At 43.6% G+C, this 24,322-nt stretch overlaps 1 protein-coding gene across 12 annotated transcripts in view; it reads right to left on the minus strand.

Annotated features, from left to right (window-relative positions):
• RGS17 (regulator of G protein signaling 17) overlaps positions 1–24,322 on the minus strand; it is a 126,574-nt gene that overhangs the window by 37,139 nt on the left and 65,113 nt on the right. For 4 of the 12 annotated variants that reach the window (XM_053293183.1, XM_053293178.1, XM_053293171.1 and 1 more), the window contains exon 2: positions 1,537–1,680. The exons of 7 other annotated variants lie outside the window; for them this stretch is intronic. In XM_053293183.1, coding sequence (XP_053149158.1) covers positions 1,537–1,655 — 119 coding nt within the window. In that variant the 5' untranslated portion in view covers positions 1,656–1,680. Of the gene's footprint in view, positions 1–1,536; positions 1,681–24,322 lie in introns of those variants that run through there. One more of the 12 variants, XM_053293197.1, reaches the window with a different exon arrangement.

Raw genomic sequence — 24,322 nt, forward strand, 5'->3', positions numbered from 1 at the left:
AAAAACAGAAAATAAACATGGATTTCAGTCTCAGATTTCCTGAGCTGATGATTCTTTTAGGAAGAGCTGAGTAGCAAGAATTTCCTGGCCTGACACCCATTAAGATGACAGCTCTTTGCCAGTTAAAGGATCTCAGTTGAGTTTGAATTTGTCCAGACTATAAATACATTCTGTAGGTTATTCATCAAATTATAAAGATTGCTATAAACAGGATGATTTTGTTCATATTCATTATTCATTTAATATGTGCTGGACTTCATTCCTCCTCTTGTCACTGCTCTACACGAAAAGAATCTAAAAACCAATTTTTAGCATGCATTTGCTAGGCTTGAGGAAAACATTTGTTTTTCACATGGAGTTTTCAAATAATTACTTTTAAAAAACATAGGCAGCATCCAGACTAAGTTAGTCATGGTTAACTTGTCTCATTGACTGCAGTGCTGCTTAGTCATGACTAAAGTCTGGATGCTGCTGTCCATGTAGTATTTAGGAAGGTCAGAGATAGTGAAGTCTGTCCAAATGTCCCTTCTTAAAGTGACACAATGAGGTCATTCACACAATCAAAAACTGTGTTCTATCCAGGTTTGGCAGCTGTGTGTGCTCTAGGAGGAAAACATAGGTAGCTTTTCCTCCTACCTTGCTTCCACACAATGAGGCACTTCACATGAGGAGTGTGAAGGGCTGAAAGGAGGTCTGTGGGGAGAGCGGGTTTGTCCGACCTTCCCTGCAGACAAGCACTCACCATTCCCTGGGTGGGCAGATCACCTGGTCAGACAAGCGACAACTTGGCTCCGGCTCTCCTGGCAGCTCCAGGGGTTGAGTGTGGGGCTCCGCCCCCAGAACCCCTTTACTGGGATACCCCCCCTCCACGTGTATGCGCCGTGGCTGCAAGCAGCTGAAGCTGACACATGATCAAATACATGAGATCAAGGGAGCGCTCACTCTCTAAACCTCATTTAACTAGTAGGCTACTTTGGTAGATTTGCCACCATGTGGCCACTGGGATTGGCTGTGATCCTAGTGGTTCACACAAGTGTGCAAAACCGTGCTGGGCTCCCTTAGCCTGGTTTTGCATGCTTGTGTGAATAGCCTCAATCACTTCTACCCCAATTTTGCTCTCAACTTGCTTCCACACAAGTGAAAATTTGGAGCACACACAGCTCCCAGGTAGAATATAGTTTTTGATTGTGTAAATGACCTCAGTGTTTCTTTTTCCAGTTTTTTCATAACAGCTTTAGAAGGACATTTAGAAGGACACTTTCTACTTTCCACATTCATTTTTACCATGAATGCATTACCACGAGCAGGGACAGGAGTAGGAAGAATCTCATTTTCTCCCAGTACAAAATATTGTTTTTTGAGTGCTTGGAAAAATACAATATGAGAGAGAGCTTTGTGCAACAAATAAGCACCAAATGTGCATTTATTCTGCAGTCACCTGATTGCAGAGAAAAGGCCCCAGATGGGTTCATGTATTCGTTTTCTGTCATCATTTACCTGTGTGAAATATGGTACCAAATATACTACATGACATACCATGAGCAGCTGCAACAACAACACCAACAGAAGCAACATGTGTTGTTGGGCCTTTGGTTTCCAGGTGCTTGAGACACAGCAGATGTTCCTTCATTTTGTGATTGTTGCCTTTTTCTCATTTCAGCTACTTCAGTACCCCAGTGGCTACAAGAACACAGACATAAGAGAACATGAAGGAACAAATACATGCAACTGTATTTGTTTCTAAATCAGTTATACTGCCTGTTCCCCATTTCCAACATACAAAAACAACAGCTAACAACAAGGATTAATACTGTATATACAGGAATAACATGTCATCTGCTACTTTATGTACCAGCAGAGTCCTTCCTGCTAGTAAAGCAGGATGCCCATGTGCAGCCATCTCAAATGGGAGGCAGGCAGGGTAGGAGAGGCTCTTTCCTGATGAGCTCTCCCACCCCTGCAGAAAAACAACAGGGAGTCAAGAACTACCTCCCATCTCCCACCCCATCAAACTGTGATGCTCAGGCACACTTGCCCCTTGCTGCTGGGAAATACCACCAGCAGCAGAGGACAGTTCATAACTCCTGGAAAAGTATTTGTGTTGGCCAGCACAAGGAGTTGCTGGGCAGGATGGCTCGGGTCATCCTGCCTGTTACCTTCCCATATATTTTGGCAGAAAAGGAGGCCCCTGTTTTACAGCTAAGGGGGAAGAATTGGGCTTTGAGGACACACACTCTAGTGTGAAGTTTTGGAGTCCAGTTCCTCCCACCCTCACCCCCGCAATATCTTTTCAACAGCATTAGGAAGGAGCTGCTGATTCTTCCTTCACTGCCAAAAGGATTTTGAATGGTGAAGGGAATTGGGCTTTGAGAAAGCGTGGCACAGGGCTTGACCCCTCTGAAATTTTCACAGGTCCCTTGTTATTCCTATTCCATATCCCTTGGGTTTAGGAAGCTCCTTTTGTTATCCATTATCACTGGCATGCACCTCACAGTTTGTATAGCACTTGGTAGTGTTTTAGGATGTTGACAACAATGTGATTATCACAGCTTTTCTATTTCTATACAGAGAAAGAATTTTAGTGAAGATACACATTAGGTTGCTCCGTTTACAACAAACTGGTTTCAATGGGTGACAGGATGAAGAAAATTACTCAAAGTAGTCCCGTTGAAATTAAAAAGACAAGGTTTCTTCATCATGTCAGCCATAATTACATACAGGTAGATCTAGTACATGCAGGCATCCTTGGCTAATGCTAATTTTTACAGCTCAATAGCTATATGTTCTATTTGAGCAGTTGGACCATATAACATTGGTACTGCTTCAAATGCACTAGTTGCCGGTTCATTTCCAGGCTCAGTTCAAAATGCTGACTCTCACTTTTGAAATTCTAAACAGCTTGGGTTCAAAGTATCTGAAGGACTTCCCCCCCCCCACAAACCTTCCTGCTTCTTGTGATCATCTGGGGAGGTCCTCCTGCATGCTCCACTGATTTTGAAGGAGAGCTGGTGACAAGCACACAAGAGAGGAGCCTTCTTAGCACAGGGAGTTGTGGAACTCCCTGAACTGTATGATCTATCTTATCCAGGGGTGTATCTAGGGTAGGGCAGGCAGGGCACATGCCCTGGGCGCCACTTGAAGGGGGGCGCCACTTTGTAAAATTAATTTTTTTTTAAAAGGGTGCCAAAAACAAATTGCCACCGTGCATGCTCAAATGGCCTCTGTGAGGCCCTAGGTTAAGCCAGGCTTTGCAGAGGCCATTTGAGCATGCGTGGTGGCCATTTTGTTTTCAGTGGCCTTAAAAAAAGATTATTTTTAAAAACGGCCACTGCACATGCTCAAATGGTCCCTGCGAGGCCCTAGAGGCCAGCGGGGTGAGGGGGAACCTTTGCACACACACCCCCAGCCTTTAGGAAGCCCCCCAAAGGGGCTACAGGTAAAAATAAAAAAATAAAAATATAATATAAGACACTGTACACATATTCAGATTGGCACTATGTACAGAGAATCAGGGCTTGTGAATACTGAGCTGACGCTTAAGAGCTAGGATTGTATTCATTTGCTCTTACTTTGCTTCTTGTGATAAGTGAGTTAAATGTGATGTCTTGCTAATATGGTTATTAATGGTGAGTTTGTCCTTGAATCAGTGTGAAATCCTTAATATTAAGGCCCACTGGGAGTTTCTTGCTCTCTTTTTCTCATTTTAACTGTCTTTCTGAAAGACTAGAATATATTCCAAGCAGTGACACAGTTTACTCTGCATATCCTTTAATTATTTACAGAGTATCTGGGAAAAGTCAAAATTTCCATTGATTTTTAAAACTTATGTAATGGTGATGCTACAATGCATAGTAGAGAATTAGACAGGCACTACTGTTTAGTTTTCCAAGCACACCTCCACATAGTATTTGGGTATTTCATGAGCCCCAGCATGCTGAAATTTGTAGTTTTCCAGCATTTTTGGGTCTGGCTAAGTCCACTACTAAATAGTTTTTGATATATTAAAAGATTAACGAGCTTGACTTGTATTTTTCAGCTGATATTATGGTAAAGTTATCCGAAAGATGGGTGTCAGATGCTTGGACAGGGGGTGCAATTTCAGTGTTTGCCCTAGGCGTTATTTCCCCTAGATACGCCTCTGATCTTATCCCCTCAGTCTATTGTTTCTGGACTGGTGCATTTTGAAATCATACTTCTTTAAAGCAGCGTTTAGTCTGCAGCAACAATCTTGACTTGCTCTTCTCCACTGTATTTACTCAGACTGCTAGTGGTCTTTTAAAATTGTATTTTAATGGTCTATTTCTTTAATTTTTTTATTTTTAAATTTAATTTACAAATTAAATTTAAATTTGATTTTTAAAACTGATGGGTTTTTTGAAATTGTTTTGTATTGTTGTTGGGTTTTGGGTTTTTTTGGGTATTTTAGTTGGTTGTGATTTCATGTGTTACGTGTTTTTACTTGATTTTAATGCTGTGTTGTGAGCCACCCAGAGAACAATTTGTTATGGGGTGGCTATTATTTATTTATTTACACAGTAAGACAGGTGTTATTGACTGGTTTGTTTTATCCAGACATCGAGTCCTTCCCAAGGACCTTGGATGGCTGAATTTTATTATCAATGTTGTTGCTGTTATTATAGATATTGTTGCAGAATATAGTCTGTTCCCAGTAAAGTTGCTTTTTGTAATTGGCTGATGGTGTTTCTGTGGCCCCTATGGTGCTGAGGTGCTCTTCAAGTTGTTTTGGAATTGCACCTAGGGCGCCAATTACCACTGGGATTATTTTGGTCTTATTCTGCCACAGCCTTTCAATTTCAATTTGTAGATCTTTGTATTTGGTGATTTTTTTCTATTTCCTTTTCTTCAATTCTGCTATCCCCTGGTATTGCTATGTCGATTATTTTAACTTGTTTTTCTTTCTTCTCAACTACAGTTATATCTGGTGTATTGTGTGGCAGATGTTTGTCTGTTTGTAGTCGGAAGTCCCATAATATTTTTGCATCTTCATTTTCTACAACTTTTTCAATTTTATGGTCCCACCCATTTTTGGCTACAGGTAGCTTTTATTTTTTGCAGATGTTCCAGTGTATCATCCCTGCTACCTTATCATGCCTTTGTTTGTAGTCACTCTGTGTTGTTGTTGTTGTTGTTGTTGTTGTTATTTATACACAGTCTGCCAGATGTTGTTGATTGGATTTGGCACTTCAATTATCGGGCCCTTTCCAAAGATCTAGGATAACTAAAGGAAAATTAAATATATTGCCATAATGTTCGTGCTGTCCCAAGTAGTGTGGCCTTCTGTAGTTGATGTGTTGTAATTTTGATGGCCAAGGTGCCAAGATAGTGTTCAAGTTCTTTTGGCACTGCTCCAAGTGAACCAATAACTATTGGCACCACTATTGTTTTCTTTTTCCAGAGCCGCTTAACTTCAATCTGGAGGTCCTTGTATTTGGCTATTTTCTCCCATTGTTTTTCATTAACTCGTCTATCTATCCCCTGGGATTGCAATATCAGTTATCAAAAACCAGTTCTTCTCAATTACTGTTAGATCAGGCATGTTGTGTGCTAAATGCTTATCACTGTTTTGAGCACAGTCAGAAAGATGGCACGTAAAGAGTTCAAATAATGGAAATTACTTGTAGACAGCCCACCAGTCATCATAGTGGCCCTTTCCCGCCAAATCTCCCAAGTGGTTTCTAAATGAAATCTTTCTCTTTGAACTGGCCTATACCTAAGATGCACCGAAGTCTCATTCCAGTGACCTTAAATACTTAGTTTAAGCAACTAAGAATCTCTGTTTAGCAGAGAAGCACAAGACCCTACCATTTATTCCAACAAAGCATTCTAATTGCTACCAGTAAATAGTATATTGTCATTTTCACTTCTAGAAGCAATCACTCAGTTAAATCAGCACCTTATGTATCACAAAGATGATGGAGAGCATTAAACAGAATCAAGCAAGAGAAAAGCATTTTTTTAAAAAAATCCATAGGTCAAGAGAGTCCTGTGGCTCTTATAAATGAACAACCAGCTATCCCAAAACACTTGAAATAAGGAAGGTTCACTGTAGACTGTGTTAGGCTGTAAAACCCCATAGAAGCTTGTTGCCATATTTAGAAGGAATTAATTATCATAGACTGTGCTTTGCCCAGAGAAGTAATTAGCACAAAAAATTTCCTGTGCTTACATGAAAATGCTTTGGGAGGGGACCTTGACCGATGTATGACTGGTACCAAAAATGCTGCCTTCTCCCTCATGTGCCCGCTCTTTCACGCAAGCATATGCATGCCTATAACCAGGAAAGCTTAACAGATTTGGACTCAGGAGCCCAGTTCTTGAATGATACTGGGCCAGTTCATACAATACAACCAGCAGCACACATCAGGACATCCCCCACAGATAGCCCAACACCATCTCAATGCATCCCTTGATAGTGTGTGTGGGGGCTATTCATGTTTAAACAAATATGGGGCCATTAGAATGAACAGCCCCCCCCACATGTCCGTGGAGGAAGTTCTGATCCCTGCCTGTTCACATGAGTTGCTTGCCATATCATTTGAACTGGCCCATAGACAAACAGCCAGAATAACTGTCATGTGATCTACTTCAGAAATCTAGTCTGGGAACAGTTCCTTTTATACAGAATGTCCAGAAAATCCCTTAATTTTGCATCCCTGCACTTTGACAATTGCTTTAGCAGCACACAGACTCTGCATCTGCCCTTCTTGACCAGATTAATACATCTCCACTGAGGGGACAGTTAAGTTGTTATTACACTTTTACCACTCTTCCTCCAAAGAGCTCAGAACAGCCTAAGCATAGTCTTCTTGTTCAAAATCAGATCTACTTAAGCTTTTTTTGCCATCTTCTTTTGCCATCTAGATTTTTAAAAAACAACAATAATTTAATAGGCAAGGACTGTCAATGCTAATATTGCATACAAGGTGGAATTTTTTAAACACTTTTTTCCTTGACATAAAAAAGTCCTCCATTTCAAGATGTGTTTGTTTATGCTTCCATTGCCTTTTGCATTGCCTATCACTGCTTTGTATATATTGCCAGTGCTTCAAGGTGACAGAATGGGGTATGTCAGCAGCTTATACCTGGAATGTTTCTCCTCAGCCCATTAGAAATCTGCTTTGTTCAGTCTTTCCTTGAATAAGTCATTTTAAATATGATCAGGAAATCTGCTTGGTAACAGCAGCCATGTGTTTTAAACACAGGCCACTCTTCTTTGCTTCCTCATGCTGCATAGGTTATTGTTCTCCTTTCCAAGTAACACTTTCTTTCCCTCTTGAATGATACTTCTGGAAACAGCAAAACACTCCTGGTAATGGCAAAAACATAATCTGTTTTCAATTATGAATGCCATATACATTTCCCAAATCAAACTAGTGAGAAGCGAAGTTATTGTGATAGAAGATATTATAGGATTAATGTTTTAAGCATTGGAAAATATTCAAAAATAGAAGAAAAGTAAGCGGTAATTCAAAATCCAAACAAATTCAGTATGAAGAAGGATTGTCCTGAAGCTAATATGGAACACTTTCATTGGGTGACCCCCAAATGTGAGGGAGAAAAATTTCTCTTTCCACTTTCTCCACACCATACATACTTTGATAAACCTCTAATATGTGCTTGCTTAATAAACTTTTAAAGCTAAACTTTAAAAAGGCCCTCAATAGCTCCAGCCTTTCCTCATACAGCAAGTGCACTTATCTATGGATCATTTTGTTCCACACTTTCTGCAACTTTTCAGCTATGGACAGGTTCAGATGACATGCAAAAGTTGAACCACCAGTTCCTGGAGCTCATCAGCAAGCCTCATTTCTGTGTGTGTCTCTGTGTGTGATAGGCTAACATTGGTCAGATCATCCTAACCCACCAATGACAGCATATTCTGCCCTACTAAGAGTTAAGAACCCAACACCTGCAACCAACTTCAAATTTGATTACAGATATAAGGTTCAGAATCATAAGTAGAGCAGAATATGCTGACCTTGGCAGGTTCGGAGAACACAACCAATGTCAACCTGTGCCTCCAAAATTCGGGCCTGCTGCCTTCAGGAACCAGTAGTTCAGCTTATTTGTTAGTTCAGCATATTGATTTTTTGCATAATTTTATTGCTGTGCACATGTAGACTGATAATGTAGAGAGGAAAAAGTAGATAAAGGAACTGAACAAACTGAAAAGTGTGGAATTTTAAAAGGCATGGGACAGTTGGAAAGAGATAGTATGCTTTATTTCACACCATCACTGTACATTGAAGGTCAAATCACATTACAAGAAGTACATGATTAGCATTTCCATGTTTGGGGATTTTATTGTGATACTATTATAATTACTATTATTATTGGCCCACATTCTCTGCAGCATTAGGAGGGCGGAATAGTCAGGAGACTAGCTTCCCTGAAGGCTTGCCATACAGGCCAGCTGTGAAGAATGGCTAACTTCCTGACTAAATTCACTTGTGAAAGTCCCCTTGAAATTGAAAGGACATCTGCATGCACAATGTGTTCCTTGAATTTCAATGGAACGTCCTTGAGACAATTTAGTCAGGATGTCCGCCACCGTGGGCCATGATTGCTATTCTACAGTTTTTCAACAAAAAGGTTCTTAAAGTTATTGACATAGGAAAAGAAACAAGAACATATTTCCCAGTTCAGAAGCCATCAAATCTTTTTTTAAAAAACCAGTAACACATGAAGGAGACACCAGCAACAACCATTGGAGAAACTCTGTTCTGGGCTGAATATGGACAGTTGCTCTCCCTCTGCTAAATATCAGAAAGCAACCACTTTAAAAGGTGTATCTTTGCCCAAGTAGCCTGAAGGGTTAATAGCAGCCATGCCGGGGGTGGGGGCAATCCAGCCACGAGGGGACCATTCTGAGGGGAAAGGGGTTTTAACTCTCTGTTATTTTATTTTCTCAAGCTAGATTGCTCCTCTGTGGCTGTCCCGCCCACCAAAATCTCCAACTGATGCTAATGCAGCTCTGCTTATGAGAGGGCTGTCTTGTGGTGTACTGGGAAAGATTGGATTCGATCATTTTTCAATGAATATTCCTCTTTCATATGTAAAGACCCTCAGGGTAGCTGACTATACACATATACACATATTGGGGGGGGGGCGGTCTGAGTTTGAGTGTAACCTCGCCCGCCTTTTTTCAAGTCCATCATAGGGTTCTCCTGGTGCTTGTAAAGGGGAATCCTCAAGGAGTAAAGGCTTTCAAGCTGGTTGACTATACACATATTAGGGGTGTGCAAACTGGTTCAAGCTTGAATTGGGTTTCAGTAGAACCAGCCCACTTTGAATGGTTCGAGCTCGAAGTGGACTGGTCCTCCAAAAGTGGGGGGTGGGCGGCCCAAGTGTGAGCTGAACTGGGCCCGGTTCGGATCGAACCGGTTTGGCCAGTTCTAGTGCTTTCAAAGGGGAACCCAGTAAAGATTTCCCTTTACAAGCATTGGGGGAACCCTACAGGGTTTGAAAAGGGTGGGCGGGGGAGGTTACCTTATGTGTGGAAGAGCGCTCCTCTCCTTGCAAAATTTGTGTGGTGACGCAAATGGTCTCCACACATGTGTGGAGGTCACTCTAATGGCCTCTGTGCTTGCTCTGAGGTCCCAATTGGGCCCCCGCAATGATAGGGAAGTGCTGGTATGGTCTAGGAGTGCCGCCGGCAGTGAGGAGCCATGCCACCATAACGGAGCATAAGGTAACCTCTCACCCTCCCCGCCCACCCTTTTTCAATCCATAGGGTTCCCCCGATGCTTGTAAAGGGGAATCCTGACTGGCCGCTTTGCAAGCACTAGATCTGGGTCAAACTGGTTCAAACCAGTTTGTCCCGGTTCTAGGCATGAACCACCCGCCAGTTCTAATGAACCAGCTTGCAATTGGGTGGTACAGTTCAAGTTCAGTTTAAATAAGAACCAAACCACCCAGAGCGGTTCTGTGCATAGCCCCTAACACATATACAAACTGCAAGTATGAAATTAAGCTATATTTTTTCTCTCTCAACAAACCTAGTTCATGTTCAAACAAATATTTCCATTGTTATGATCTTTTCTTTTCTTTTCTTTTCTTTTCTGGCATATAAACATAGTACAGCTCTGAGCATATCATCCAATGACAGAGGAAAGTCAGTAACTGTAGATGCTGGTAATGAAGTGGCTGAACTGCAATAGGGTTTCAGTTTCAAACATTTAAGTCTTAACAATACAAATTAACTCATGCTTACTTGCACAATCCTTGTACCATGTCATCAGATTAATCATAGTAACTTAATATTTAAGATAACCAAAATTATTATGCAATGGAATGCATTTCTATTATTGGAGTGTTTGAAGATGTGGTTATATAATTGTCTTTTAAGGAATGGTTTGATTCAATGTAGTTAATCTTTACTGCAGAGGAAATAAATTGGATGGTCTCGCTTCCAATATAGTTCAATGAACCCATATTTGAACAAGATTATTACACTGAAAGGGCTAAATGTACAAATATTTGACATCAGGAATTTGTATTTTAATCAACGTAGATTTGTATCAGACATGTCCAAATTTACTTATGGAAATCAAAGAATGTAACAAACATTAAAAAGCAAACTAAGGCAACATTCTAAAAGCTAATTCACACACATCATGGTCTTAACACAAAGAGCATCTACACGTAGGATTAGAGATCAGCACTTAGACCAAATCTGGTTTCCTGATAAATATCACGTGGCCACCAAATTACCTGTTGTGTTTTGGGGAAAGCAGAAGCAATCTGAAATACTTCAGCACTTAAATAGGAACTGTTTATCGGTTACAAAACTATCAGGAAGATGAGGGGCAAAACTTACACCAGTGTTATCAAAATAATTAAAATTTGGATAACATCCAGACTAGTGATCCACCAGCAAAAGCCTCTTCCTAGAATACTCCTTCCAGTGCTTTGCGAGCCCACAAAACATTGGAAGGCGTATTCTAGGAAGTAGCTTTTGCTGATGGATCACTAGTGTCTGGATGTTATCCAGTATTTAGTTATTTTGATAACACCGGTTTAAGTTTTGCCCTGCATCTTCCTGATTGCACCACCTGCCTCCTAAGAGCCCCGCAATAAAACTGTACCACGCAGGCATGATTTCGTGGAGGGGGATCTTGGGAGGCACTATTTTCCTGTTATTCATGAAAAGGAAGGGAACATGATGACTTCCGAGGAATGATGTATATGAGGGAGAGTAAAGGATCTTTGTGGGGTGGGGGGGGGTCTGTCCCACCATGACTTAGGATGCTGTTGTGAGGGCTCACCCCAGCAAAGCAGTCCATGCAGATCAAACCACATTTCTGCTCCCCTGGCAGCTTGCTGCCGGTGGGCTAGCACTCTCATGAGAGAGCCAGTCTACTGGGGATGACCATTGGTCTTCCATCAGACTGCACACTCATGAGTTGAGCTAATCCATCAAAAGGGGCCCTGTTTGCATGGGTCCCCCACTCTCTCTGGTTAACAATAGACCATTTGCACTTCAACGCTCTCCTCCCCTGGGAAGCTGTGCATGGACCCAAAGGAGATTGTGATGCTCCATGTGTCAGAGCCTAGCCGCATGGGTGGACAAGGGGAACACCCGGTGCTGGGATGGAAATTTACTCCCATTCAAAATTCCTGGGTTCGGGCCAATGTTGTGTCATATGCAGATCTGCCATCTTGGAGAATCACAGGAGCCCCTGATTTGCAGTGACCCCAGCAAAGCACATTCCTTATGAGGCTAGGCTCTTTACTTTGGAAAAGAGGCTACTAAGGGGAGACATGATAGAGGTGTATACTATTATGCATGGAGTGGAGAGAGTGGAAAAAGAGAAATTGTCCACCCTCTCTCACAACACGAGAACAAGGGGTCATCCCATGAAACTGACGGATGGAAAATTTAGGACCGACACGAGGAAGTACTTTTTCACACAGCGCATAATTAATCTATGGAATTATTTGCCATGGGATGTAGTGATGGCCACCAGCTTGGAGCTTTAAAAGGGGCTTAGACAAATTCATGGAGGACAGGTCTATCAATGGCTACTAGCAATAGCAATAGCAATAGCAATAGCACTTACATTTATATACCGCTCTATAGCCGGAGCTCTCTAAGCGGTTTACAATGATTTAGCATATTGCCCCCAACATTTCTGGGTACTCATTTTACCGACCTCGGAAGGATGGAAGGCTGAGTCAACCTTGAGCCCCTGGTCAGGATCGAACTTGTAACCTTCTGGTTACAGGGCAGCAGTTTTACCACTGCGCCACCAGGGGCACTATGCCTCCCAATTCCAGTTGCAGGGAAGAAAGGGTATGCCCTCACCTGTGGGCTCCCCAGAGCTCCCCGGGTGGGCTCACATATGGGCTCCCCAAAGGCATGTGGTGTGCCATTGTGTGAAACAGGATGCTGGACCCTCTTCCAGCAGGGCTGTTTTTAAAGTGGGGTCACCATTTTGGGGCACAAGCAAGGGTGCAAATGTCCACATGGTTGGATGGGCTGGCAGGGGGCAGACTTTGACAGTTACTTGGTGGCAGCCGCCAAGACAGGGAGAGCAGTTGCCCGTCCCCACAGCTTTCCTATATAGAGCAACGTGGCTCGATATAGAGCCCCCATGGCCTGACACTCTCATGAGAGAGTGGTCTGTGGGAGAAGGGGCTGGTTTGTTGCCACATTATGTGACCCCGGTCTGCTCGGGGTCAGCATCCATTGTCATCACAGATGTTGAATCTTTCAGTGGAGCAATGCTGTTCCTGCTGCCTGGTCCTTCTCATGAGTAAACCTAGGGACTGCACAGGTACCCCCAAGGGGAAGGGGCTGGGGCCCCCTTCCCCAACATCTTTGTACAAACGATTGGGTGTTCAAGAATCCCTAGTTGGGGCTGCCATTAAAACCTGACCCTGGGTATCCCCACCCTGCAATATAGGGGTGTGCACGGAACCGCGGAGCTGCGGTCCGGCACTGGGGTGGGGGGTTCCATTAAGGGCGGGGGGGGCTTTACTTACCCCTCCCGCGCTTTCCACACTCTGCCGCCGTAATTATTGAAAAAATTGCTCCTCCGATGGCTCCTCCTCCGATGGCTGCTCCGTTTAAAAAAAAATGGCTGCCCCCTTGAAGCCCCGGCCCCCTGCTGCTGCTGCCCTCTTGAAGCCCCCTCCCGCCTCCTTAAATCTCGCCCGGGCCCCGAGATGACTCTTCAGAAGCGGGCGGCGGGGAGATGTCCTCCCGCCCCCTTCCCTGCCGGGCTCAGGCTGCAAAAGACTTTAGGAAGGCTTCTGCGCGCACACGCGCAGAAGCCTTCCTAAAGACTTTTGCAGCCTGAGCCCGGCAGGGAAGGGGGCGGGAGGACATCTCCCTGCCGCCCGTTTCCCTGCCGGTCTGCCAAAGTACTTTACTTTTGCAAAAGTAAAAGTACTTTTTGCAAAAGTACTTTTACTTTTGCAGACCGGCAGGGAAACGGGTGGGACGCATGGCAACACCTTTTTCAATCACACAGCAACCAGAAAGCAAACTAAGGTTGCAATCCTATGAATATTTGCTCAGAAATAATTGTCACTGAATTCAGTGGGTTGCATCCAGATTTCAGTGAACCATCGGCAGAAGCTACTGAAGCTACTGAACCATTGGCAGAAGCTACATCGGCAGAACCATCGGCAAGCAAGAGAATTGTGCTCATGCAAGGACCTTCTGCTGTGCAAGGAGCCCTTGTATCAGTACAACTCTTCTTCCACTAACATTAGGAACTGTTTCTTGACAGCATGCTGCTCTGCCAAAGGTCTGGATGCAGTCCACTGGGACTCTGACTAAAAATGCAAAAGGCATTTGATATTAGTATCAAAATTTATTTTTTACAAATGGAAACGCGAGGATGGGAAATCACAGATTTCCATGGATGACACAGAATTCTCTCTGTCCACTCTCTCCACTCCATGTATAATTTTATACAGATTTCCCATGGATGACACAGATGACCTAGTGTCATCCATAGGTCCTCCTTTAATTTCCAGCTATCAACATTAAATCCATATAAGTAGACTTTAACTTTCCTTTAATCCATTATATAAAGAATTGGTTTGTTGGTTGGTTGGTTGGTTTGTGCAAAATAAAGTGATACTTCCCAATGACCTCCAGATACCAAATTTTGCATGAACAGTCCTACAACATTAGCTGAATACATTACCTTTTACACGGAAATATGCTCACTGAATGGTTTTAATATATTTTTAATTATTTTTATTATTTAAAATATTTCTATACTGCCCAAAACCTATGTCTCTGGGTGGTTTACAATTAAATCATATAAAACATCAAATCAATCATCAATTAAAATCATTTAAAACATTAAAAACCTTTAAGACCAAGTATCATTTTTAAAAAACTATAAATCTAATTAAAAGCCTGGTTGAATAAATTCAGTGCCTTTTTTAAAGTTGCCAGAGATGGGGAGGATCTTATTTCAACAGGGAGTGCATTCCAAAATCCAGGCGCAGCAACGGAGAAGGACCGTTTCTGAGTAGCCATCAAATGAGTTGGTGGCAATTGCAGACGAACCTCTCCAGATGGTCTTAACAGGCAGTGAGGCGCATGGCAATTTTATTGTATTTTTTAGAAGAAATTCTAAATTTAATCTAGAGATCTTGATATTAGGCAGTATATAAATTCAATAAATAAATAAATAATAAATAAAATATTTTAACTGTTATTGTTCTCAACACATTTTTGACATTCAATAATCCGATCAATAATTCCAAAATGACATCATGCCCAATATAAGCAGAACGTTCTCAGATTAAAATTTTCTATGACTCAAATTTACCATATATGGTAATTAGTCAATAAAATGAATAATGTCTGAAGTTGAAATCCAAAAATGTCAAACTACTCTTTTACTTCCCTTTTGCTAGCACTTTAATACAATATTCTATTACATATACAGTCGGCCAAATAACAGTTTCACCCATTGCGAACCACCTCCCCCATACCAGTTTAGCTGTCATGGGGGATAGTTTAGCTTATTCACAGTTTTTTAACCCCCTCCCAACTAAACTGGTATACAGTTTAAATAACCACTCTCCTTGCTTCTCAGCTGGTGTGCAGGGAGATTTAAAGAAGTCGCATGAGAGGTGTGGGCTGCTCCAAACACTCTCACTTCTTGCACTACTCCCTGCATGTCAACTGAGGAGTGGAGAGAGTGACTATCTAAACTTACACCTCCCCACACTTTCCATCTGATGCACAGAGAGGGTTAAAGTTCAACAACAACAACAACAACATTTATATACCGCTTTTCAACAAAGGTTTCCAAAGCGGTTTACATAGAGAAATAATAAATAAATCAAATGGCCCCCTGTCCCCAAAGGGGATCTAAATCTAAAAAGAAACATAAGATAGACACCCGCAGCAACAGTCACTGGAGGTACTCTGCTGGGGGTGGATAGCCCACTTACTCTTCCCCCCTGCTAAATAAAGAGAATCACCACATTAAAAAGGTGTCTCTTTGTCCGGTTAGCAGGGGTTTAAATAGCTACTCACCTTGTACAGACTGTTCCTACAAGTGTGGATTTTTTAGCTAAGAACCTAACCCTATTTTTTAATTAGAAATTTTTTTAAAAATGAGCAACGGCCCCAAGCCTCCTGTCACCCTCACAGCTATGGAGTTGACCAGCAACAGGGATGCATCCCTGTCGCATCCCTGGCTTAGCCTGTCAAGCGTGTCAAACAGGGGCATTCCCTCTTCCCATTCTATCCCCCGCTCCCCATGAGGCAAGCAAGGGAAAGTGGATGGGATGACTGGCTGGGCACAAAGTGCTTTGCTCCTCACAAACATTCCAAGCACAAATATTCCAAGTGGCAAGAAGCAGGGCAACCCATCACAGCACCAGGAGTGAGACAAATGGCTGGGGGAGAGGGCCTGGGGTCGGGTTTAAAGGGTAGCCTCAACTATGGATTCTCGAGCAGCCAAGTTCTGTTTTTTTACAGAAAGGTTGGGGAATGGGGTCCCAGCCCCTTCCACTTTGGGGGTTTGCAGACCCTAGGTTTACTTATGAGAAGGGCTGGACAGCAGGAGCAGCACTGCCAACACACAGAGAGGAGATTCCTCATATATGATGATGATGGATGCTGACCCCAAGCTGACCGCTCACTCATGAGAGTATCAGGCCATGGGGACACCCTCTCATAACTCATTAGAAGGACCATCATTGGGGAAGGGAGAGAATTTTTGAGCAAATTCTGTAATGCCTGATGGCAAAACATCCCCCTTCTCCCAAGGACCATACTCTCACTAGAGTGACAGGCCACTGGAGCTCTATTGAGCCAGGTTGCTCCTTAGAGGAACGCTGCAGGGACGGGTACCCCGGTGACCGCTCTGTCTTGGTGACTGCTGCCAAGTAGTTGTCAAAGTGTGTCCCCTGACAGCCTGTCCACCAATGTGGACATGTGCACCCTTGCTTATGCCCCAAACCAGTGACCCCGATCACTGGAAATTGGGGCTCCCCTCTCCCTTGATTCCATGTGCTGTCAGATCTGCATATGGTACAATGCCAGACCCATCCCAGGAATTCTGAATGGGTTTAAAGGTCAGTCCCAGAACACAGTGTTCCCCCCATATGTGCACAAGGCCAAGGCCAAGCCATGGAGCATCAAAATCTATTCTGGGTGTGTTCAAAGCTTCACAGGGAAGTGGGGTGGTTTGCAGAGATTCTGTTTTGTCTTTTACCATGGAAAGTTGGGGGCCCCCTTTGGTGTGAGCTCAACTTGTGAGCACACAGTCTAAAGGAAAACCTAGGGTTCACACCCTGTGGTACTCCCCAATAGACTGGCCCTCTCATGAGAGGGCAATCCCACTAGAAGCAAGCTGCCAGTGGAGCTGGAGTTCGCTTTGGTATGCATGGACTGATTTGCTGGGGTGATCCTTCGCAAGAGCATTGTAGGTCATGATGGGACAGACCCCGCCTCCACCAGATCCTTTGCCCTCCCTCATCTACATATCCCCTCCCGGGAAGTCATCTTGTTCCCTTTCCTTCCCTGTGTAAAAGGGAAATAGTGCCCCTTGGCTTCCAGCACTGCCCTGGCCCTGAAATCATGATTGTGCAGGTCTATTTGGGTTCAGGGCTCTTGGGGGGATTGTAGTGCCATTGTTGTCAGAAGAAGTGCTGGCATGGCATTTAAAAGGATTTAAATGACCTTTCCTGCCTAGGACAGCTGGACTTCTCCAAAAAGGCACAATCTCACTTAGCATTCCCCCTTTGAGATTGTGTCCAATTGCAACCATGCCACTGATGTACTACTGCTTTGCCCACAGCCTGGCAGTGTGAGCTCTACAGAGCTTGCTGGGGTAGGCCTCGGCAGCCAGTCAGCAAGGAGGGGCTTCCCTCTCCTGGAAATGGAAGTTGCCAGACAGTGGCTGAACAACTGTCTGTGATGAGATTTACAGTTTAAAATTGAAACCGTGGGTTCGCTAACCTCTGGTTTCATGTTACATCTGAACCTGGCCAGTGAGCAGTGAGTGAGGCCCATGCAGCTTTATATTTTTATCTATCTATCTATCTATCTATCTATCTATCTATCTATCTATCTACAGGTTGAATATCCCTTATCCGGACTGCTTGGGACCAGAAGTGTTCCGGATTTCAGATTTTTCCAGATTTTGGAATATCTGCATAATGAGATATCTTGGGCACGGGATCCAAGTCTAAACACAAAAGGTTACTGTATTTTATTTTTTTTGGTTCCAACAGACCAGGTGCCAACCTGAGCAGGGAGTGGGGGGGGGGCTTCCCCTTTTCCCTCTAGCGCCAAAGCGAGAACATAAAAAACATTACAAAGCTTCACAATAAAAACAGAGCCGCAACTAGAGAGAATTACAGACAAAAACCCCTGTCACTAACAGCATTCTTAAATAAATAAGTTTTGACTGCATGTTTAAAAGCAGCAAAATTGGGCATCTGCGAGCGGGTGAGCTGAGGTGTTTTGTTTTTTGTTTTGTTACAGCGCACGCCGTGGTTGTTTCCGGATTTTGGAGCATTCCTGATTTCAGATCTCCTGATAAAGGATACTCAGGCTGTATCTTCAATATTTCACTCACTATGTTTTGTGGGGAAGAATGTGATAACTCAGTACAAGAGTTCAATATCTGGAGAATAACAGTGTAACATCAATAATTATTAGGGGTGTGCAATTCAGATTTTCTGTGTTTTGATTTGTAACCGAATCAAAACAACCCTGATTAGATTTGGATCCAAATCTGACCCATCCGAATCACCCAAAATTCAATTCGGATTCGAATCGCGGCTGATTGTCAACTGCCATGTGCCAACTACACCCCACTCCCACCAAGGCCACTGCTCAGTTTAAGTTAAGGTACTACTCAGTTTAAGTTAAGTGCCTAATGGGTGGAGGCTACAACCCAAATTGCAGAGGAATTGGACAAAGGGCTGGTTTTTGGTGAATTGTTGGTTTAGTGTCTTTGAGGCAGATTTGGGGCATAAAGTGGAATCTGGGGTGGAAGAGTGTGGTGAGGTGGTAGTGCCTAATGGGTGGAGGCTACCACCCAAATTATTATTATTATTATTACATTTATATCCCGCTCTTCCTCCAAGGAGCCCAGAGCGGTGTACTACATACTTGAGTTTCTCTTTCACAACAAACCTGTGAAGTAGGTTAAGCTGAGAGAGAAGTGACTGGCCCAGAGTCACCCACCTAGTTTCATGGCTGAATGGGGATTTGAACTCGGGTCTCCCCGGTCCTAGTCCAGCACTCTAAGCACTACACCACGCTGGCTCTCTAATTACAGAGGGATTGGGCAAATGGCTAGTTTTTGGGGACTAGTTGAAGGTTTAGTGTCTTTGAGGAAGATTTGGGGCATAAAGTGGGCTCTGGGGTGGGAGAGTGTGGTGAGGTGGTATTGCCTAATGGGTGGAGGCTACCACCCAAATTGCAGAGGGATTGGGCAAAGGGCTGGTTTTTGGTGAATAGCTGAAGTTTACTAATCTTTAAGGTTTTTCCCTATAAGGTATAATGGAGGTTTCAGCAGCCCCATAAGTGCACTTGGAGGGCGCTGGGGTGGCCCAGAGTGAGTGGTGGTGTAGTGCACATAGGGTGAGAGCCACTCCCATGGGTTTCTAGCCCATGGGGTTCAGGGTTCTGTTGTTTCTGAGGTGGTCTGAGTGTAGATTCTATGGTAGCAAATGAGAGTGGATTCATGGTTTGTATTGAAAATCTCATTTGCTACCAGAGAATCTACACTCAGAACACCTCAGAAACAACAGAACCCTGAACCCCATGGGCTAGAAACCCATGGGGGTGGCTGGCACCCTCTGTTCACTACACCACCACTCACTCTGGTCCACCCCAGCACCCCCCAAGTGCAGTTATGGGGCTGCTGAAACCTACATGATTTCCTATGGAAAACTTCAACAATTCACCAAAAACCAGCCCTTTGCCCAATCCCTCTGCAATGTGGGTGGTAGCCTCTACCCATTAGGCACTTAACTTAAACTGAGTAGTACCTCACTGCCTTGCGGGTGGGAGTGGGGTGTAGTTGGCACATGGCAGTTGACAATTGGCACTGTCTAAAAGACAGTCAAAATGAATAGAAGAAATGAAGGTGAATCATAAGGATTCATTGAGTGAAAGTTATTATACACCAAAGAATCCGAACACTGGAAAAATAGTGACCACACATTTTGCTCCATAACTCCACTTCTATAAGGGCTAGAGCTTAGCTTTTTTTAAAAAAATGAAAGCTGGGAATCTGGGGAAATTAATAGGACAGATTCAAAACCTGAACTGATTCGAATCGAATCAGCCCCGATTCGATTTGTACCCGAATCTAACCAATGGACCACAGGGGTGATTCATTTTGTCTCCGAAGATTCGGGTACAAATCAATTTGTATCCAAATCGATTTGCACATCTCTAATAATTATATGGAAAACACGGTTGTGTGAATACACCAAAATTCATCATTTAGTTTACACTGAGTGACAGATTCAAGATGGAGTCTAGCTGCTACCTTTTTTGTTCTTATGTGCTATTGAAAATAATTTAAATTTTGATGTGAGCACTAGAAATAAAATACAACCTCAATGATTTTACATTCCTTTGAAGTTAATGAATGTGAAGGAACATGGAATTTTTTTGTCATTATCCAAAGCACAGATTCTATTATCTATGGGTTCAAAGCTTTCAGCGGGAAAATATCAAAGAAAGCATACTTGTCACAGTTTCAGAGGGTGCTCTGGGTAACGCATATGCCTGTCACTCCTAAAATTGCTTTGGGCTTACAAATTTAACATTCTTGAATGATAATACATTATTCAGATTTCATGTTGATATATAACTTGGGGTAGCTGCCACACCTCAATCTCTTTCTTTTCTCAGGAAGGAGGATGTTATATTACAATTCTCCATCACATGAAAACCCAGCATAATTTTATACAAACATATCTTGTTTGTATAAAACAAGACACCCCCTCTATATGAGATCAAAAGTAACACATTTTCAAATGGCGCACAGCTTTTGTGAATTTTAGGCACAGGCTTCTGAACAGTGAAGATTTAGGAAAAGAGAACATAAATGCAGACATTTAAAAAGATATGCAAGCAGTCCACCTAATGCACTGTCATGGCTTAATCTGTTAAAGGCCATAAAACCAGTCATAACACTTTAACTCTTTGTTATAAGGAATACACAATTTTTTCCTAGTTCATATTAGAAAACAAGATTATTCTCTTCTTTATTTGTATAGAGAGTCAGGCGGATAGACAGGATGTGTATCTGGAAGCACCTGACATCCAGACTAAATTACTCATGAATAACTTGTCCCATTAATTTCATTCGGGCTACCCATGAGTAACTGGGGGTGGGGGAGATCAAATTTGTTTACTGCCCCAAACTTCCATCTCTGGGCAGTTTACAACAATATGAAACAAGTTAAAACAAAGAAAATAAAAACCTCAAAAAAATTTGAAACCACAGTCAGATTAAAAAGCTTGAGTGAAGAGATAAGTCTTTAAGTATGTTTTAAAAGTTGTCAGAGATGAGGAAGCTCTTATTTCAGCAGGGAGTGTATTTCAGAGTCTCAGTGCAGCAACAGAGAAGGCCTGTCCCTGTGTAGCCACCAGACAAGTGATCTCAATGGGTAGTGGGACTCATCTTGAAGAAGGTGTTCTCTTAAATACCCTAGGTCTAAGTAATTTAGGGCTTTATAGGTTATAACCAGCACTTTATATTTTGCCCGGAAACTTATTGGCAGCTAGTATAGTTCTTTTAGTATAGGAGTAACACGATATCTTCTAAATGACCCAGAGACCAAGCTGGCTGCCGCATTCTGTAGTTTCCAGACTGCGTACAAAGGCAGCCCCACATAGAGTGCATTGCAGTAGTCAAGGTTACCAGCATATGTACCAGTGTTTTGAAGTTGTTCATCTCAAGAAATAAATGCAGCTGGCGTATCAGCCAAAGCTGACAGAAAGCACCTCTGGCCATCGCCTAAACCTGAGACACCAGGGAGAGATATGGATCCAGAAGCACTCCCAAACTGTGTACCTGTTCATTCTGGGGAAGGGTGACCCCATCTAGAACCGGCAGATCAAAATCGTCTCTGGAGTTCTGATCCCGCACAATAAGTACCTCTGTCTTATCTGAATTCAGTCTCAGTTTGTTATCTCTCACGCAGCCCATTACCACCTCCAGGCAGGCATTATGGGAGGTTATTAACAGCAGGCTCTTGATGTTGTTGACCTGAAGAAATAGATTTGGGTGTCATCAGCATACTGATAACATCCTACACCAAACCTCCTGATGATCTCTTCCCCCAGTTTCATGTAGACGTTAAAAAGCATTGGAGACAGCATCGAGTCCTGAGGGATGCCATATAAAAGCTCAGATTTTGAAGAGCAACAGTCTCCAAGCGACACCATCCAGAATCTGCCTGAAAGGTAGAAGTGGAACCATTGCAAAGCAGTGCCTCCCATCTGCAACACTCTCAGATGTTCAAGAAGGATTCTATGGTCAATAGTATTGAAAGCTGCTGAGAGATCCAAAAGGACCAACAGAGTCACACTTCCTCTGTCAGTTCCTAATTGGAGATTATCTATCAGACCAACCAAGGCAGTCTTCACCCCATAGCCAACCCAAAAGCCAGTTTGAAATGGCTTTCATAATCAGTTTCCTCCAAGACTGTCTGGATGTGATGACTCCCATGGGGGTCATGGAGAAGGATTCCTCAGATGGACCCAGAGTAGGGGGAGCAGGTTGAAACTCCGGTCGACTCAGCAGAGCCAGAGCTGGCACACCTGCAGGGCCCTTTGCCTCCTTCCCTCCCTCCTCCTGATGAAGCCTCCAAGGCCACTGAAGATGAGGTGCCTGCCCCACATCCCCAACAACAACATTTGGCCAAAGTACAGGCTCAGAGGGAAGAATGCTATATGTCAGAGAGGCTAGCCAGAAGGAACAGGTGTTCCAGCTCTGACCCAGCTGCATCTCCCTGACAAGGCCCAGCTGCAGTGATGGGGGTGGGGTGGGGTTCTCAGCACACTGCCTATTTAGAGCAGCCTGAAAGCTGAGTCTGGAAACAACGTCTGTGGTGACCAGCCATTACCATGAGCAACCTTGACCTGGAAACCTGGACCTTTTTGTTGTGACTGACCACGATTTGTGTTTACCCCTGATCCTGATGACTGTGGAATCCCCGGTACTGACTTCTTGCAACATTTTTTTACTCTGCTTTGTCTGTTCCTGACTGTCACCTCTCCCTTCCCCTTTGAAAAGAGTGGTTTTGCAGCTGCTGGGCAATCAGCCAATGCAGGTCATTACACTGGAGTTGGGAGGCCAGCACACTCTCAGTTACCTTGCCCAGTCATGGAAGGTTGGCCTACAGTTGCTTAACTCTGAGAGATTCAATGCAGGCTTCTTCAGAAGAGGTTTAATGATTGCTTCCTTGTGACAGGGAGGCAACCTGCCCTTCCTCAGAGAAGCATTTACAATATCTGCCAGGCCTTCTACAACAACCACCCTGTTAGACAGTATATGCTATGCTGGACAAGGATCAAGATAACACTACTCCAAGCAGTTTGTCCACATCCACAGGAGTCACAAACTGGAACTGATCCAGCCTAACCACATAAGAGGAGTTGTTGGACACCTCCAATTCAGACATTGCAATAATTGTGGGGTCCGAGTCTACGTCGGTCTGAATACAAGAGATTTTGTCCACAAAGAAGAACTCATTAAGAACATCACAGTGGGTAACTGATGGCTCCAAATTCTGATTCAAGGGAGGAGGGGCATGTACTCATGTCCTGAACACAACCCTGAACAGCTCTACTGGACATGAGCTTGAAGATGCAATATGGGCAGAAAAGAATCGCTTCTTTGCTACATGTTGTTTGATTGTATTCAGTGATTCCATAACATACATACTGAATAGAATCCCTCAGTGACAACTGCTTTCATGTTAAGAGAAATCCTTTTATGTAAGTGTATTGATAGTCTTATGAGAGAACAGAACATCAGCTTTTCTTTGTAATGTTTCAAACAGAAAAATGATTTCACAGGCAGATTAAACTAAGGGAGGAGAATGGAAGAAGAGAAGTGGCTAGTTGAAATCTTTTTAACACAATTAATCAAGACTAGACAAAAGACCCGGCAAAGGCCACAATCATAATCAAAAGCTAACAACAGAGCTGGTGAACTTTGGGGCTATTCCCATGATCGGGAAAAATCGGGCTAGGAAAGCCTAGCCCGATTTTTTCTGATCGTCAGAACCACCGGGCTCGGCTGCGAGCCCGGTGGTTCTGGAGCGGGTAACCCACTCAAGAACCCCTGCCCCCAAACCAGGTTTGCGGAGTGAGTGCTCCGCAAACCTGGTTTTTAATCATGAGTAGTTGTGGTGTGGCTTCGTGCCATGCCTACTCATGAGTAGACCCCCGGAGGGTAGGCGAAAAGTCACCTCCCAGCTCAGGGGGTCTCCCCAGTATGCCCTGTGCTCTCTAGCCCCCGCTGGTTCTGTCTCGGATCTGATCCGATCCGGCCGCCCAGGGCTCCCTGCCTGCTCATGAGCGGGGAGAGCGGGCTTAGCCTGCTCTTCCCACTCACCGCCCCTTTGTAGGTCGTTGTAGGTCGGTAGGTCCTTTGTGTGTTCACAAACACATACATGCACACACATATACATAAAACTGGGTCAGTGAGTGGACTTTCCCTCCTACTAATTCAGCAGCTGAATACAGCTTTTTGGTAGGAAGGAGCCTTCTGACTCAGCTGCTGCTTTGCAGATGAGCACAGACAATGACTCCCATCTTGGTTTTAACTCACAC

This window comes from Hemicordylus capensis, chromosome 1, assembly GCF_027244095.1.
Source record: "Hemicordylus capensis ecotype Gifberg chromosome 1, rHemCap1.1.pri, whole genome shotgun sequence".
Lineage (NCBI taxonomy): Eukaryota > Metazoa > Chordata > Lepidosauria > Squamata > Cordylidae > Hemicordylus > Hemicordylus capensis.